Here is an 18,218-nt window from a genome sequence, read left to right as displayed (position 1 = left end):
CAACCACAAATAGGTACCGAGACACGTGCAGACGTACCGGGTCCGGAAGCCAACCGGATCCCCTACCAGACGTCGTGCCCCAACCACACGACTCCCTCCGTAACTCAAGCCATTAATGTGCACACCCCTCTTGGAGTGGGAAGCACCAAGAGGCGACTCAAGCGTAAGGCGGTCTCCCAACCGTCTTACGTCTCCTCAACAACAACATATCCTCCAGAAAAATAAAGATAACCAATACATGAAACACAACCCAACATATCATAATCATCCTCTTAATGATGCAATTAACCACTAAACATGTTATAATGCAAATTTCCTAATTATGTGAGACTAATTACAATATCCACATAACAAGATATGTTTCGGACTTATACAAATGAGATATTACTTTATCGGGTTTAAAAATAATATGACTAGATGGTATAATAAAATAATGTTCATATTTGAGAGCAACACACTTGACTTGATGTTGTTGTTGATGAGAGCAACACACTTGACTTGATAAACATTTCTCACAATCATGATCCATCTAAAGACATGTCTGGTCATCCTTCTTGTAGACGATTGACAAAATCAGAAACTTCAAATGTGGAAAGATTAAGTATTTCTGGTATTCAACCTCAAAATATTATTTCATCTCTTCGATTAAAAAACCCTAACATTCAAGCAGTGTCGAGGACATTTATAATGTGAAGACAAAAATTCGCAATGAAAAGTTAGATGATTGACAAAATCAGAAACTTCAAATGTGGAAAGATTGAGTATCTCTGGTATTCAACCTCAAAATATTATTTCATCTCTTCGATTAAAAAACCCTAACATTCGAGCAGTGTCGAGGACATTGTATAATGTGAAGACAAAAATTCGCAATGAAAAGTTAGATGGTAAATCAATGATTCAAGCACTTTTTGAAGAATGTGGTCGCTCTAGATTCCTAGTTAATGTATTCTACAACTTATTCAATGTAGTTGAGCTTTGGTATAAACTTATTGAGCTTTACTAACAAAATTATTGAGCTATGATACAAAGTTATTGAGCTTAACAGAATAAATGTTAAGCTCAATAATTTGTAAAATAGCTTAACTATTTGTGTAAGTGCTCAACAACTTTGAGACGGTTGTAGAATGCTATTATATAACTGGTTGTAGGATAGTATTTGTGCAAGATTCCGTTATAATTATAAGTGTGATGAGAACGGGTGTTTAACCCGTGTATTTTTTGCTCACCCTAAGTCGGCCATGTTAAGTAAAATCTATCGGAAAGTGTGTGTTAGATTGCACATATAAGACTAATGTGTACAGCTGTACAAGATGTATTTACTTGATGTTAAAGGAGTATCAAGCTTTAATAAGTCATTTTACTCTTACTTTGTTTTCTTAAAAGAAGAAGTAGAAGACTATGTTTTGGTTCTACAAACGTTTTTGCGAGATGATAAGGTGTTTGATGAAGGCAATATTAATTGTTTTTCCTCAAACTATTCATCTCCTATGCATTTGGCACATACAAAAAAATATTGTTGCTAGGTATAAAAACCAGTTTATTAAGGATGAGGACTGGGAGACGTTCATGTCAACTTGGAATGTAGTGCGTTTTTTTGGGAAGAGGAAGGTATGAAAAATAATGACAAAATGTCCATCAAAAGAGTACTTTTTATCCATAAAAGAGCAACGACGATAAAAAATAAGGGTTTTTTTGTCAAAAACTACCTAAAATTTGTCTTACTTGTAAATAACCTACCTATCATTTTATTTTTTGCAAGACACTACCTTTGATTTTTTAAATTTTGTTGAAAACTACCAAAACCCATTTCCGACCAAATTTTGGTCAAAACTCCGACATTAACTTTGTTTACTCCTTTTATCACGTGGGAACTGTCTTTTTTTACCCTTTCATTCTGTTCTCCCTCCCTTCTCTTTCTTGTCCTGATTTAACCCTTTATCTTTCTCTCTTTTCTCATTCACAACCATCTTTCTCTCATACTCCTCCTTATCTTTCTTCATATCTCCTTCATCTAATTATCTCCATTTCTGATTTTGCCTAATGTCAAGTACCTCAATAAGATCCACGAAAACCTGAACTAGAAGAAAGGTATGCAACTGTGGCATCCATTTTGCACTTACAACATCTTGAAGTTTCGTTTAATGAGAAAAATTAGTCAACTTAAGCAAGGAGTTAAGGAGAAGATGCATTTGAAGGAGGTTGAAGTGAAATGCGATGAAATGAAGATTTGTGTTGGAGATGTTGAGGTCATAGAAGAGGAAAGCTATGATATTCATAGGATTGGTATTTTCAATATTATTTGTTATGCGAAGGATGAATGAGTAAAGGATGATGATAGTTGGGAAAGTAAATCAAGTAAAGTAAAAGAGGAGAAAGAGAAATAGGCATGGGAACTATGGTAAAAGAGGAATGAGGGAAAAAAAACTGAGAAAATAAGAGAGTTCCCACGTGTGAATTGAAGTAAATAAGGTCAATGTCGGAGTTTAACCAAAATTTAGCCGGAAAATAGGTTTTGGAAGTTTTCAACAAAACTTAAAAAATTAAAGGTAGTGTCTTGCAAAAAAAATAAAATAATAGACAGTGTATTTACAAGTGAGACAACCATAAATCACTTGTTCGAATCTCCCATATTTTATTGAACTTACTACTTCACATTTTGGGCCAACAAATGTGTTACTCTCATATAATGTTGGGCCATTTGACAAGTTCGTCTATCTTTTTGCACACGCAAGTAGTACGCAACGAAACATACTTATCGTGGGTTTATCAATTAGGGTTTTCCATCGTTGAATTCTTCACATTTCTGTTTTCTCCTCTTCTTCCCCAAAACCCTAGAAACTTCAATTGAACAACAAAGGTAATTATTCTAATTACAATCATTTTATCATTTATATTTCCGCCATTTTTGTTCTATAACAAGCTTTAGCTACAGTACCGACACTAGTTTCGTTTGATTTATTGATTGATTGTTAGTTAGTGAGAAAATGGCGGGGAAGACTAATAAAGGAAAGAATCGAAAGGGAGCAAATTCATCCAATTCCAATTCCAATTCCAATTCCAATTCCGATTCCAATTCCAATATCGATTCTACGCCGTTGGTTGTTACTTCGGATTCTTCGGAAATTGTCGTTGACAATACCGACTCTGTAGTTGATGTTGTTGCTGGTAGTGATGAACCGGTTGTTGAAGCAAATGGAGTCGTTGCTGCTGCTGCTGCTGCTGAGAAGGCGGTTTCGGAGGAGCCGCCTTCCGACTCGGTTAATAATAGGCAAGGTAACTAATGATTAATCATTTTATGTAATTTTTACTCCCTCCGTCCCAATCATTTGTTTACAGTTGATTAAAATACTCGGTATATCTGAATGAATGAATGAATTTATACGAGGAATTGGTTACTAATGAGCAGAGTGTACAGGTGAACTTCATCTTTATCCGGTTTCTGTTAAGACATTTGGTGGTGACAAGCTCGAGTTGCAGGTATGATAAAGCGGGGAAAATGGTGTTTTTGTATGGTTTTTATGATTGAATTTATTAATTAATGATTGAGGGCAGTAGTAGTTAGTAACGGTGTGTGTGTGGTAATTGATGTAGCTGAACCCTGGTGATTCGGTGATGGATGTGAGGCAGTTTCTTCTTGATGCACCGGAGACGTGTTTCTTTACTTGTTATGATTTGTTGTTGCACACGAAAGATGGTGCTGTCCATTCTCTTGAAGATTATAATGAGATTTCTGAAGTTGCTGATATTACTACCGGTGATTGTTCATTGGAAATGGTTTCTGGTAGGTCACTCCAGACAACTTATCGAATCGAAACAACTTTTGAGTACCTTTTATTAGATCATAAATAGGAATGAAATACATTGAATGATCTATATACTACTACGTATAATCTTACCACAATATTTGTTCGTCCCTTGTCAATCCAAACAAGTGGTAGTCAACTAGAGTGAATGTATCGATTTAAGTGAAATATATCCGTAGCTGCATGCTTTAGTGTAGATGAACTTGACGAAGCGAATATATCAACTGGCGGATGTCATTAATGTGCAGATGACTCATTTGCGCATGTTATAACAAAGAGGAACAATATAAATGGTATAAAAGAAACATTTTGTATGTCCAATATGAGAAAAGAAAAAGAAAATTAAATCTTATTACTCGCAAGAGTTATCACTATATTGATGCCGATACCTGTTTGCAGCTTATTATGATGATAGGTCGGTGCGGTTTCATGTTCACCGTACACGGGAGTTGCTTTCTGTTTCAAACATCCATGCTTCACTTTCGACATCTCTTGCTTTGGAGCATGAGAGACTACGTAGTACGTCAGAAACCAAACAAGGTTTTAAATTTTGATCCTTTGCTTCATGTTATGGACTGCTTTGTATAGCCCGAGTTTTGAAGATTGCTTAGTATATTTTTATGGTTGCAGATTCTGTCAAGGCAGTTCCGGAAATAGAAGGTTTTGATTTCATGGAAGACGTTACTAGCTGTTTTAGTAAATTGTTTCCTTCTTCCCCAAAAGAGATAAAATGTGTTGAGAGCTTAGTATTCTCATCATTAAACCCTCCCCCTACTCATCGAAGGTGAATCTCGAAGCCTCTCTCCATGAGTGTCGGTTCTTATCTTCAATATGGATTACAGTTGTTGTTTGGATGAACTCAACAGGGATCATGATTTTTTATTTATGATTTTTAATGTGGTAACTGTTTGATTTGTCAGGCTTGTTGGGGACTTAATTTATTTGGATGTGATAACGCTGGAAGGAAGCAACTTTTGCGTATCAGGAACAACACAAGGGTTTTACGTTAATTCAACCGCAGGAAATTGTTTAGATCCTAAGCCAGCCAAAAGTTCTTTTGAAGCAACAACTCTTATTGGACTCATGCAAAAAATTAGCCCAAAATTTAAGAAAGGTAGAAAATTTCCCAAACTTGAGTTTGCTGTGGGTTGAGATCCTCTTGAGTCCTTATTTCACTTTTTTTGTTTTTTTTGTGAAGCTTTCAAGGAAATTTTGGAGCAGAAAGCTTCTGCTCACCCATTTGAGAATGTTCAGGCTTTTTTGCCTCCAAATTCATGGCTTGCTCCATATCCACCACCTGGTAATGTATACGTTTGTCGCTTCTATATGTAAAATTGTGTTATTAATCTCCCATTAAATGGGTTGGGTAGCCATGGTCATTCCATTTTTCTTCTTGTTCTTTTTTAATCGACTTTTTATTTCATTCAATATTAGGGTAAAGGCCAAAGGGAAATGTATTCAAAAGAAAAGTTCTGAGAAGTTTACACTATTGGACTTTTCTAGAGTTTATAGAGAGATCTTTTGTTGAATGGCTTATATTAGTTATATTTCTTTTAAAGTTATCTATTTCTCTACAATTTTATAGAACCTTTCTATTGATGATTTGATGTTAGGTTGAGTATTTGGATCGACAAGGGTTATGCACGAGTTGACCTACATATTGAGTGTATATAAATAAAGAGTCCAAGTAACATAGTTTGTTTTGAAGCCAATGTGCAGTAATGAAAAGAAGGAAATGAAGATTTCTCATATAACTTAAAATCTGACGATCTTTTAGGGTTGTTGTCTAAACTTAAGAGGATGTTATGAGTTTGTGAATATGTTCCTTCTTAGGGATTGAGGACTTGTTTGGTTATAGATACCTTCGTAATTGAATTGGAGGGTGTTGAAGGATATAAAAATGAATAAATTTGTGTTAATAACTTGCGGTTTGTAGACAAAAAATAACAACCAACACATCTTGATTTATTTACCTTAATAGTGGATCTAATCTTGGCTAAACAACAAAACCATCGAGGTGCATTATTGAATTGGAGGGTGTTGAAGGATATAAAAATGAATAAATTTGTGTTAATAACTTGCGGTTTGTAGACAAAAAATAACAACCAACACATCTTGATTTATTTACCTTAATAGTGGATCTAATCTTGGCTAAACAACAAAACCATCGAGGTGCATTGCTTATACCAGACTAGTAGTTGAGCGTAAATGTTGATTCTTTTCTTATTCTTGGCCTTCTTCATTGACCTTGAAAGCTCCATGAGTGGTTATTGTGCTCTGGTATGTACAGTTAAACACTGTTGAAAGATTTATGCATTGCTGACGGTATAGTACAAATCCTGGTGTGTCCGGTGTCTATAAACTTTCTCCTCTTTGTTTATTTTGCAGGTCATAGACGTGATGCAGCCAGGGCGGAAAATGCCATCACCCTTACGTATGGAAGCGAGCTAATTGGCATGCAAAGGGATTGGAATGAAGAATTGCAGTCTTGCCGAGAGTTTCCTCATACTACTCCTCAGGAAAGGTGCATGCTTATTACAAGTGTTTCTGTGTTAGCATATGAGAATATGTTTCTTACAATTTGACTTTCTGAGCTCATCTTTTTTTTTTTTACAGGATTTTACGTAATAGAGCTCTTTATAAAGTAACTTCTGATTTTGTTGAGGCTGCTATGAATGGTGCTGTTGGAGTTATTAACAAATGCATACCTCCAATCAACCCAACAGACCCTGAATGTTTTCACATGTAAGTTTAACTGTAATGATAACCTGAAGAGATAATTCCTGCTGTTTTTGTTTGTCATTATTTTTTGGCAGCATTTACATTGTTTTTATAAATCGCTTTCTTGTGAACGTTTATAGATGTACCAACTTTCTTTGATGATGATGAATACTAAATTAGTATCTTGCTTAATCTTGTGGACACAACTGTCATATGTCTGAAGTCTCGTAAATTCTTACTCCTGATATAACATACCAGATTGCTTTATTATTTTTAACATAGGTTATTTACCCTCTTCTGTTTGTTCCTATTTCAGTGTCACACCATCTCCATCTTTCTTCTTTGCCCTTTATTAAACGTGATTTTTCCTACATCCTAATCAGTGGAGTATTCTAGTATTTAGAGTTGCTCCATGTGTGTCTATTGATTTCTGTCTTTGCCTTCGCACCTGCTTTTTTGTTTAGTAGTTGGTTGCTCATCAACATCTATATGCTTTTATTAGGTATGTGCACAACAATATATTCTTCAGTTTTGCTGTTGATGCGGACCTCGAGCAGCTTCCTAGGAAGCACAAAACAAATGCTAATGTGAAAAATAACATAACACCCGTCCAGCATAACTCAAGTGGTAAAATTGTGGATAAAATATCTAATGCAGCAACTGACCTTGGCAATGGGGTTGAATCAAATGGCTCAAGAGCAGAAGATGAGAGTGGAGTTGTTATTGAACCCTCTGATGCTTCTGAAGTTCAGTTCGTTGATACTGAGCAAGCTACATACGCTTCTGCAAATAATGACTTGAAAGGCACCAAGGCGTACCAGGAAGCCGATGTTCCAGGATTGTATAATCTTGCAATGGCCATTATTGATTATAGGGGTCACAGAGTAGTTGCCCAGGTGTGATTAGATGTCCTGCTTGTCTATAATTTGCATTTGTCACTGCTGTTTAATTTTATCATTTCTTTTTCGGCCGTCTTGTAGTTTTTATATCCTTATGTGCCACCAAAACCTTATCCCATTGGATTTTTCGCAACTACAGCCAGGATTTTGAGTTTGTGTGCTACATTTTGTCGATTTGCATCTGGTTATATTTAGACCCAAGCCTTTCTTAGAGTACACATACTTGGGTTTGAAAACATAATGCGTGTTGGTTATGTTGTATGTTTACTTGCTATCTTTCTTTACTTTCTTATTCCTTTGGTTTTTTTCGGTACACGTGCCTCAGAAATCTGCTTGTCTATTGTGTTTTGTTATATAATACCTTGACGAGCCTATGTTTATAATGTGTCTGTTCTTATAATGAAGTTGCTGTCTGCCAAACACCTCTTTAGGCAATTTTCATTACGGGTCATTCGGATATAACATTTACTTATGCCACCGTAAGTGGCACTCTCTTATGCATTTTTGATATCGTTGCTTGTATTATCCTTTAACCTATTTTAATACCCATTGGCAATTTTGCTGGTTCAGAGTGTTTTGCCTGGCATCCTTCAAGGTGATAAATCGGACTCCCTTTTATATGGTTCTGTGGATAATGGCAAAAAGATTTGCTGGAATGAAGGTTTTCATTGCAAGGTGGGAAACCGTGTCTGACCTCTTAAATCAGTTATCACATCTTAATTGTTATGGTTCCTCTGATTTTTTCGTGATTTGTGGCGTATGCTAAATTTTTATAATAGAGCTGCCTTGTTGAATTGGCACATTTTATAGACAATGGAATTAGGGAGAAGCCTTTGTTGTGTGGCATGTTTCGCATAATCCCATGCTTCTGTGTGGTTATTTTCCTCATATTACTAATTCTTATTTGAGACCATTGTACGGTTCTCAAATCTCAATTGTGAAGTTACCTAAATCATTTTATTTACCCACAAAATTATCATTTAGTTACGTTGGGGATGCATCTGCTTTAAGAATAACCTCTACAATGATCCGAAAGTGTCACCAACTGTCACCATAGTATGTAAGTCATGCTTGCTGGATGTTTTGTGTAGTTTTGGAAGTCTGGACATAAATTTCACTCCATTCTCTACCTTGTTAGAGTTAAGTGTGCTATTGTGCACACAGCACACTAATGTTCATTTCATTAGTTTTCTATTGGAGGCGCGCTTGCCAATAAAATAACTTCCTGTTTCAAGTAGTTACTTATGCTCAATACAATGAACTTTGTTGTGATCATTGATCTTTTATTGAGTGTGTGTCAACTCGTGTTTGCGACTAGAGATTCTTGGCATGCTGACCCACGACGCTCTCCAGCTTGTTTCTAATGGGCAATCCCTCACTAGCATTTGTTCACAATGTCTGTGTTCTTGCCGCTAAGTCAGGCAAGCGTGCACATTAAGGCTGTGTTTGGATAGCAAAAGTGGAGGGAAAGGGAGGGGAGGGGGAAGGAGGGAAGAGAGAGGGAAGGGAAGGGGAGGGGAAATGGGATGTGGGTGTTTGGATACAATTTCCCTCCAAATCTTACCTAATGTGGAGAGATTTTGATTTGCCTTGAGGAGGGAAAATGGATCCCTCCAAATCCTTCCCCCTTCATTTCCCTCTACCCTTATTTGCTATCCAAATAAGGGATTTTAAATCCCTTACTCTCCCTCCCTTTCTTTTCCCTCCAAATCACACAATCCCTACACGAGTTCTGTCTCAAAGAAGGGACTGTTACATAGTGCAATAGTGTGCATCCAGCAAATGTTTCTATTTTTTTTAAACTTTGTAGAACTGCTTTAGTAACTTGTAGTTAATAGTGAGACTTTGTTGCGATGGTAGGTATTGGAGGCTGCGAATCGGCTTCACTTGAAAGAGCACAGTGTATCTGATGAGCACGGAAATGTATTCAAACTAGCTGCACCTGTGGAATGTAAGGGTATTGTGGGTAGTGATGACAGGTGATAACTTCAACTTACTGCTCTTCTGATATTGATTGTTTTTGCTAGTTTTACCTGTGATTAATTCGTGTTCTTGTCCAAGGCAAATTATTAGCTCTCCATTCTTATTTTCACATTCTCGTTTTCCATCTTAATAGAGTGTAAGACTTGGTGTTCTTAGGTTTTTTGAACATGTTGGAATCAAACAATTATACTTACTAGAGTTTGTGCATGCTTCTACAAAACTTTTAGGTGAGTATAGAAGAACAACAACTTGGGGTTAATTGTTTTCTTGTAGTTCTGTTTATTTAACAAATTTAACTATGATTAAATTCTCGGGAGTTTTTCATTTACTGGCCATTATATTCCCAGTGTACATAGTTATTCTGCGACAACTATTATACTATGCTATTACGAATAACTAGGAGTTAACCGTGTGTATTGTATGTAAAAATCTCGCTTCTGGCTTTTGAATAATCTTTGGATGGCAGTTCGTTACATTTCAGCTGACCATAGTATGACTATTTTCCTGTGTTGAACGTGACTACTTTTCTTCCTTCACCATTTCTGATACTCTTGTTTTAATATTTTCCAATGATAGGCATTATCTTCTGGATTTAATGAGAGTCACTCCACGTGATTCAAATTATACCGGTCCGAGATCTCGCTTTTGTATATTGAGGCCTGAGCTTATTAGTGCTTTTTGCCAAGTGAGTCAACAACATAATCTGGAATACGATTAACAGAGTCTCTGTTGCCTTTTTCTAATCCGCTTTTTATTCATCAACTGTGAAGAAGGTTGAAGCTGCAAAACGGTTAAGTTCTAAATCAAATTGTGATGAAAAAGATTGTTTAGCCTCTGAAGTATCAAATGGTGGTGTAAATGCGGATACGGATGTACAAACTGTCTCATGCGTACCAGTAACTTCTGATAGCCAAGTAAGTGCCTATTTGCTATGCCAATTTTATGTGACTTAAAAGTTTTATTCCATTAAAAATCACTATGCCAACTTTACGTGACTAAAGTTTAGCCTCTGAAGCATCAAATGATGGCTTCTTGTCATCTTTTTTATTCAATTAAAAATCATTATGCATGTGCCGTTGCAATGTATTTTTTTCAAGTACAATGTTTTGTTAGTTACGGCAGCATTTTCACTTTTGAACCTGGACTACTTGCTCTTTCATGAAAAGATCACTAGAAGTTGTGGAGGTTGTATGGGGGAGGAAGATAGCCAAATATTTTTGTTTTACTTTGAACCTGGACTACTTGCTTTTTCATGAAAAGATCACTAGAAGTTGCGGAGGTTGTATGGGGGAGGAAGATAGCCAAATATTTTTGTTTTACTGGAGATTTAGTTGGAGGACTGTGGTAGAATTTTCTAGGATAATTGAGCAACTTATCAACATTATGCTTTTGGCAAGTATTAGGCGTGTCTATTAGACAAGTATTATACATGATGCCTCCGTTGAACTCTGATGCTTCATTTGCTTTTCTAAAACCATCAATCTCCTTACCTCCTGCTCATTCCAACATTCATTTCTTCTATATCTCGTTGACCATGGAAGTCTCCAAATTTTGAATTCGCATTAACCACCTTAGAAGTGTTATCAATTGCATTGTGTTTATTTTTTACCTAGTATATTTGTGACAAAATTCATGTAGAGTATGGAATTGTCAATTTCTGTTGTCTTTGGGAAGTTGTATTCTCGTATAATTGTTTCAAAGAGACAAAGTAATCAGGACATAGAGTTGTGCGTTGATATTGATTATTGGGAGATGTAATCATCCATTTGAAATTGAACGTGTTTAGATGATAATTAGTGCACAGTATTGAGAGCGCGAAGCCATATTTGCATGACCACTTTTGATTTGCTATTTGTGTTCAGCTATGTACTTATTTTAGAGATACGTTTTATGGTGCAATGATATGCAGACGACTTGCAAAGCCCTCAGGGTCTGATTGCCCTGGCTTAATATTGAATCAAAATAAATGGTCCATCCAATGAGACTGTTTGTTTTTCTCTTCCTGTTTATTTTTTCCCCCATTAGAATGGAGATGCGTCTTTTTACAAGATTGTGTTTCTTGATGTTTAGCTCTTGCTGCTTTCTGCAGGATATTTCTGAAGAAGAGGGTAAAGCTACTGCTAAAGATTCTTTATCTACTACCACTGAAACAAGTGATGTAATAAGTTTCAATCCAAATGTATTCACGGAGTTTAAGTTAGCTGGGTCCCCTGAAGTGAGTTTTGCTACATTCTGATGACTGATTATTTTGTATCAGTAGTCTATCTAAATGAGATAAAAGTCACTAATTGTCAGTTTGTTTTCAGGATATAGCGGCAGATGAAAGTAGTGTGAAGGAGGCAAGCTTGTACCTCACAGATGTTGTGCTGCCAACATTCATACAGGATCTATGCAAACTTGAATTATCACCAATGGATGGTCAGACATTAACTGAACAACTTCATACTAATGGGATTAATGTCAGATATATTGGAAAAGTAAGCGCAATTGTTAACATAATAGTAATTAGTTTAAAATTTCTAGGTGTTAAAAGTGAGTAACAGATAACTTTTGGTGATATGGTTTGAGAAATGCATTACACTCAGCAGAGACTTCTTGTATTTGTAAATTTTTAAAGGTAGCTGAGGAATTGTGTTTTACTGTGTGGATGTTGCTCCTTTAGTTAATGGTGTAATAAAAGAGTTGATATGACATGTTTAAGTTCACTTGAAGCATTAGGTGAAATACAGTACTACGTATTTCCCTTGGAATTTTTGCGATAATGACGATGAACTATGAACCATGAATCAGTCGTTGTTCCTCTGTTTTTGTTCAAGATGCCTCATCTAGAAATTTTTTGAGGTGGTCATTTTTAATTTGTTAGCACTTATGAGGTTTTCCTGGTCCTTTTATTACTGTAACATCAGTTAAAAAATTGAATAAGTAATTTACTTTTATCATTTTGTGATTCTTTGATCAGGTAGCTGAAGGGACAAAACATATGCCTCATCTTTGGGACCTATTTGTTAACGAGATTGCAGTTAGGTCCGCAAAGCACTTGCTGAAGGTAATATTTCCGTGCTCATGTTTTATGCTACCTTTGTCTTGAAGCGCAAATTTAAGTCGTGAGGTTATTGATTCACAATTCGATAATTCCCATACTAGGGAAAAACTTGTGAAATTGGAATTTATCATCTCAGATTTTCAAGGTCTATTATGTACTCTTTAACATTTTGGAATTGCTAAGTAGAACATCTTCTGCAATGAAACAAATATAAATGTCAACCACTTCATATACCAGGAATGATAGGGAGTATGTTTGTAGTGTTAATTCTGTGGTATTGTAGGATGTCCTGAGAGATACAGAGGAACATGAAGTTGGTCCCGCTATATCACATTTCTTCAATTGTTTCTTTGGAGATGTTCAAACTGTTCCGGAAAAAACCAGCAGCAACGTCTTGCAGCGCCGATCTCACAAGAAGGTGAGCCACATTGGAGGTTTTGATTTCACTTTTATTTGTCTTTTTGTTTTAGATTTACTTTTCTCTTTGAGCAAGATTTCAGGACTTGGTATAAATGTTTTTATGATTATATTTCTCTCTACTTAGTTTTATTGAAACTCGTTAGCAGGCAGGAAATCAAAAGCCAACGAGGGGAAAAAACAGGTCGAAGAATGGAGCGTTTGCTAGAACAAATTTGTCTTCCTATTTGGGCTTGTGCTCTGAAAGATTGTGGTCTGAAATTGTGGAATTCGCTAAATTCAAATATCAGGTACATCAGGGATGTTTGTTTGACTTTGCTCTTCACCTTTCGGTCATTGCCAAAGAATGTAGTTTGTTTACAATTGTAACTGTAATATACTTTTTGTTTTGTAGTTTGATTTGCCAGAGGATTTAAGGACTCGGGTCAGGAAAGTTTCAGTGATTCGCAATCTCTGCCAGAAGGTAACTACGATAAATCCAAGCTTAGCATTAATCTGTCATTCTGTTGTATTAAATACGTAGTGTTTAATTTGGGGGGTTGTGGTGAGCTAGTAAAAATTGTGTGTCGTCCTGTGTCATAATGAATAGATGTCAGGGTGGTGATGAAATAGAGATACGGTTGTTATCCAGATACTGTGTTCAGTACTGCTGAGTAAATCATCATAACTTGCCAGAAGTATCTGGTCTTAGCTTATAGAGGGATTTGGTGGCAAATTGAAGAAGAGTGACATCATTTATGATAAGATATTACAAGCATGGAGCTGGGGGTTCTGACCTGATTTTGAATCTGAAAGATGCCTATTAATATCTTATAGTGCTAACCATTGTTCTACGACTATATTTCCTATCCGATGATTTATCCTACCATGTAGCTACATTATCCTTTTTACTCCCCTAACAATCTAAGGGACTAAGGATGTTGTCTAAACATATCACATAGGGTCCTATTGTGGTTCTTGGTTCTGTCTTTTCCGCAAATCTTCTCCTTGAATGATACGAAGTATATCTGTAATTATACCAAACTGTTAGGACCGGCCATGCGGATTTGTTCATTTGGAATTAGGTCTGAGTGTCTGACTGATCCACTTTTTGGTCTTATTGTCAGATTGGCGCAAGTCTGGCAGCTCGCAAGTATGATCTTGGTGCGGAATCACCTTTCCAAACATCAGATGTAGTGGATCTGCAACCTGTGGTGAAGCATTCAGTTCCTGTATGTTCAGAAACGAAAGATCTTATTGATACCGGAAAGGCCCAGTTGGCGGAGGTATGTCACATTCCTTCAACTTATGCTTTGATGATTGCATTCCAAGTCCATGGGGGTGACTGGTTGTGTCATTCCTCAAGTCTCTATTCAGCTGTTACAATTATGCTCTTGCCACCATAGCCCCTTCCCTTGCCACCTCTCCCATACATCACTAGTGCCTAATATGCCTCCCTTTCTGTGCCCTCTCCTTCCTTTTTGTACCTTCTACCTCTCATTTCAACGTCACCCACATGCTCTGTAATGATCAGTTCACCCCCTCGCCCCTTCTTCGTCAGCTACTCTTGTGAATGGTGGAGGAAGCTGGTGGTATGATATTGCTTGTACATAACATTTCAGCCTATCAGGCATATTGAAAACTCGAACATTGCTTGTAATGAAGACTAGTTAAAAGTTAAAACTACACTAAAAATTAACGGTTCTGTTATCTCTAGGGAAGACTAAGTGAAGCATATACATCATTTTCAGAGGCATTTTCTACCCTGCAGCAGGTACACATACCTTCTGTTCTATTCTTATCTTAAGTGTGAATTTTGGTATTTCATTTTTACAGCTTCTAAGGTGGTTATGATGTTTTGTAGGTGACTGGCCCAATGCATAGAGAAGTTGCTAACTGCTGCAGGTAAATTACTTGCTTAATATTGAGTGTATAATTGCAATTAGAAACAATTTAGGTTTTGCGGGGAAGTAACTCATTAGGATGATCGAGTTTGAAAGAACAAGAGATAGCTCAAGTGGTAAGAGCTCTCTTACTCCAACCATGAGGTCGGGGGTTTACCAGCGACATAGTGCGCTCATTTGAAGCAAAAAAGAAAAATCGATGATTAAGTTTGACATATCATGTTTTAGTGTGTGTTTGGCCTAATTTGTAAAAGTGTTTTTGCACTCAAAAACACTTTTTGGCCAAACACATCGTTTTCTAAACGATGAACAAAAATTCTCAAAAGCTAAAAATCCATATTTTTTCCCATAGAAATAGAAGCAACTATTTCTTGTTTATGCTTTTGAAAAACACTTTTCAAAAATTAAGCTTGAAAAACAAAAACTCATTTTTGAGAATCAAGGCCAAACATGTTCTTAGTATCTAATGTGTTTTCTCTAGATTTGTCTTAAGCCTAGACACCTATTTTCCCCATTTTAATTTTGGACTTTTCTTCACTTCACATTCTAATTTTTGACATATATCGTTTTATTTTTCTTCCCTATTCTCTTTTTTTTCTTTTCCATTGTTTCACCTGGAATTGCTGATTAAGACAATGATTCCTAGTAGCTGGCCCTCTAATCATTTTTGGCATCAACGGCCCTGTTGTTAATTTTCAAGGACGAGTAATTAACTCGTTCGGGCTCCTTGTACTACTGGCGATTCTTGGTCAATTTTTAGGATTCAATATCCTCTTCTTATTTTTATTTTTCGGGTTTGGAAATAATGACCTTTAATTTTTCTTTTCGGTTTGTCTATGGCTGTTTTTTTTGTAGGCATTTGGGTATTAATGGTTGTAGTCGGGTATTTTCAGGCTAATCACTCTTTTCTTTGTAAGGTACCTTGCAATGGTTCTATATCATGCTCAAGATGTGGGTGGAGCCATCATGCAGCAACACAAAGAGCTTATTATCAATGAACGCTGTCTTGGTTTGGATCATCCTGATACAGCTCACAGGTGATTTCTCTAACGTGTTATGTAATTCAAGGGGAATTTTATTCGCTTAGTTGGTCATCATATTAACCATATTAGTATACTACTGTAGAATTTGGTTGCTATTCTTACTTTCCCTTTTTGTTTCATGCACAGCTATGGCAACATGGCTCTCTTCTATCACAGTCTCAACGAAACGGAGCTTGCATTACAACACATGTCTAGGGCATTGCTTCTTTTGAGCTTGTCCTCAGGGCCTGATCATCCTGATGTTGCTGCAACTTTTATTAATATTGCAATGATGCATCAAGATGCTAAGAATATGGGTACAGCTCTGAGATACCTTCAAGAAGCTTTAACGAAGAATAAGAGGCTTCTCGGTGAGGAGCATGTTCAGACTGCCGTCTGTTATCATGCGTTGGCTATTGCTTTTAATAGTATGGAAAACTACAAACTTTCTCATCAGGTGTGTTGTTTTCTCTAGTAAAGCACTACAATTTTTTTTGAAGCACTATTCTATCTGTGCAGATGCTTTTGCCGATGACAGCTATGTCAAATTGTTAATGTACATTTCTGTTTTTGTTTTACAGCATGAAAAGAAAACGCATGAAATACTCTTGAAACAGCTTGGCGAGGACGACTTGAGGACTCGTGACTCACATGAATGGATGAATACGTTTAAGCTGCGTGAGCTTCAGGTTGCTACATCTTTTCATTGGATGATTTATCGCCAGCTAGTAGCTGAAAGTTTTTGTAGCACTAGTTATGTGAATATATTATTTTCTTTTATTCTGGTTGGATACCTTATGTTTGTTCTCTTGTGGCAAATTAACTTTCAGAAAAAAAAGAATCAAGCTCTTGTTAACGAAGCTCGTGTTGACCCAGATTTCTGGAAGGTACACTCTAAACTCTTGATATTTCTGGGCAGTACTCTTTGATTCCTTTCCTCGTGATATTCATCTTTATTTTTTTTGTGTTGCTCTAGTAAAATTATTTATAATAAGATGTCTTGACGATGCTGCATCTGTCATCTTTTTCATTTGATTGTTGGAGATGGACATCAATGAAGTCGCTTGCTTTGAAAAACAAATTGTCTCGCCACAATAGACACTTGCAGATAGATAATTGAAAAGTGTAGTAACTGACCATGACACAGTGTAGTATGTGACCTGGGGTTATTTAGTCGTAGGATCCTTAGTGTGTGGGGCTGGGGTATATTTGTGAGAAGAATAGCAAAAACTAAATTTTTGCCGCTATCTTACCATCAAGGTGCGATTTTGTTAATCTTGATAGGAGTGGCAGGATGCCCTTTTGGCTAAAGGGTCAGGTTCTAGTATTTCATTGAACAGTGCTCAAGCTGCAGCTGCAGCTGTTCTTAAGAAGAAAGCTTCTTCATTAAAAGGTAACTCGAAACGGTCTTCCCAAAGCAGTCAACTATCGAATGCGACCTCTAAAAATGAGGAGCAAGTGGATAAGAATGTAAACCAACCAACGGGCCAAACTGCAGAAGATTCAAGCAACTTGGCCCATCATCAGAGAGCAGAAAACGACGCCCCTCTTGGTTTAGGTAAAGGTTTGGGCTCGTTGGATTCTAAAAGGCCACCGTCGAAATCTTAAGTTATGAATTGGGATCTCAAGCTAAGTTGCTTCTGAGAACGACAATTGATACTTCGGTGACAAGTTGGGAAGTTCCATTGCAGGCTTTACAATTTTGTGATGGAGAAATATGGCGGCGACCTATTGATCCAAGCTCTTTCTTTGTGTACTAATTATTCCCAATAAAGTTAACAATAGTGAAATAATTTTGACGGTTGAAACTATTGCTGATTTTTTTAATGGTGATTTCATTTTTTTTTTAAATCATGAATCGAGTTCGTCTTTTGATCGGTACAGCAGTTTGATTAGCTGGTTGTGAAGTATTCAAATAAAGTCCAGCGTCTGTAGTTGTGTACACTGTACTCCCCAGTTCACCTGTATGTGGAAAATTTTAGGATTTCTGCCGTCAGTTGTATTTTCCAACTTTCGAGTAATCCCCAAATTATTGTGTTACTTTAATTTGATTTCAGGCTTTAGGTATTGGTTATAAATCCCTTCTATAATTAGAGTTAATCTGCCACCACCGATAACCCAATCACATTCCTACACTCATAACATCACGATACGAGACTCTTATCTTTGCTGCCCCTCTACCTTATTCTTAGTTTCTCACCACTCCATTTCTATTTTCATCAAACTTTCTTTTGCATCCTCTCGTATATATTTTCTTCTGATTTTCCATTAGTGAAGAAAAACAATAAAAATAAAAATGTGACATTAATATAACATCTGTACTCATTTAGGGGGTGTTTGTTTCAAATGTGGCAGTGTGGGTATGAGTTTGGAATCGGGGATCATACTTAGGTGGTATCGGGTTGAAACTTGATACCTCTAGCTTGTGTTTGGTTTAATTCTGGGGT

General features: G+C 36.6%; 1 protein-coding gene across 8 annotated transcripts; it reads left to right on the top strand.

The window, feature by feature from the left end:
* The first annotated feature begins 2,685 nt into the window (after nt 1-2,685).
* Nucleotides 2,686-17,835, top strand: LOC141622470 (clustered mitochondria protein-like). Of its 8 annotated transcripts, none has more exons than XM_074438507.1 (29): nt 2,686-2,857; nt 2,974-3,273; nt 3,416-3,477; nt 3,592-3,781; nt 4,203-4,343; nt 4,434-4,587; nt 4,724-4,917; nt 5,002-5,103; nt 6,192-6,327; nt 6,420-6,548; nt 7,027-7,420; nt 7,994-8,098; nt 9,284-9,402; nt 9,983-10,091; nt 10,177-10,320; nt 11,496-11,621; nt 11,713-11,883; nt 12,366-12,452; nt 12,733-12,867; nt 13,013-13,156; nt 13,261-13,329; nt 13,973-14,131; nt 14,563-14,619; nt 14,710-14,750; nt 15,667-15,786; nt 15,919-16,228; nt 16,353-16,460; nt 16,602-16,658; nt 17,056-17,835. In XM_074438507.1, exons 2-29 carry the CDS (start codon nt 2,985-2,987, stop codon nt 17,377-17,379), a joined length of 4,176 nt encoding a protein of 1,391 aa, XP_074294608.1. In that variant the 5' UTR covers nt 2,686-2,857; nt 2,974-2,984; the 3' UTR covers nt 17,380-17,835. The 8 variants fall into 8 exon arrangements, with proteins under 8 accessions (XP_074294608.1, XP_074294614.1, XP_074294610.1 ...); XM_074438513.1 differs by having other exon boundaries at nt 2,692-2,857; nt 10,180-10,320; nt 13,016-13,156; XM_074438509.1 differs by having other exon boundaries at nt 2,714-2,857; nt 13,016-13,156.
* The last annotated feature ends 383 nt before the right edge of the window (nt 17,836-18,218 follow it).

This window comes from Silene latifolia, chromosome X (genome assembly GCF_048544455.1).
Source record: "Silene latifolia isolate original U9 population chromosome X, ASM4854445v1, whole genome shotgun sequence".
NCBI lineage: Eukaryota > Viridiplantae > Streptophyta > Magnoliopsida > Caryophyllales > Caryophyllaceae > Silene > Silene latifolia.
This window is presented reverse-complemented; position numbering and strand designations above follow the sequence as displayed.

Coding starts and splice junctions, on each gene's coding strand:
- LOC141622470 (XM_074438507.1), top strand. CDS start 2,985: ATGGCGGGGAAGACTAATAAAGGAAAGAATCGAAAGGGAGCAAATTCA. Junction 4,918..5,001: donor TAGCCCAAAATTTAAGAAAG/GTAGAAAATTTC, acceptor TTTTTTGTGAAG/CTTTCAAGGAAATTTTGGAG. Junction 12,868..13,012: donor AGCGCCGATCTCACAAGAAG/GTGAGCCACATT, acceptor GAAACTCGTTAG/CAGGCAGGAAATCAAAAGCC.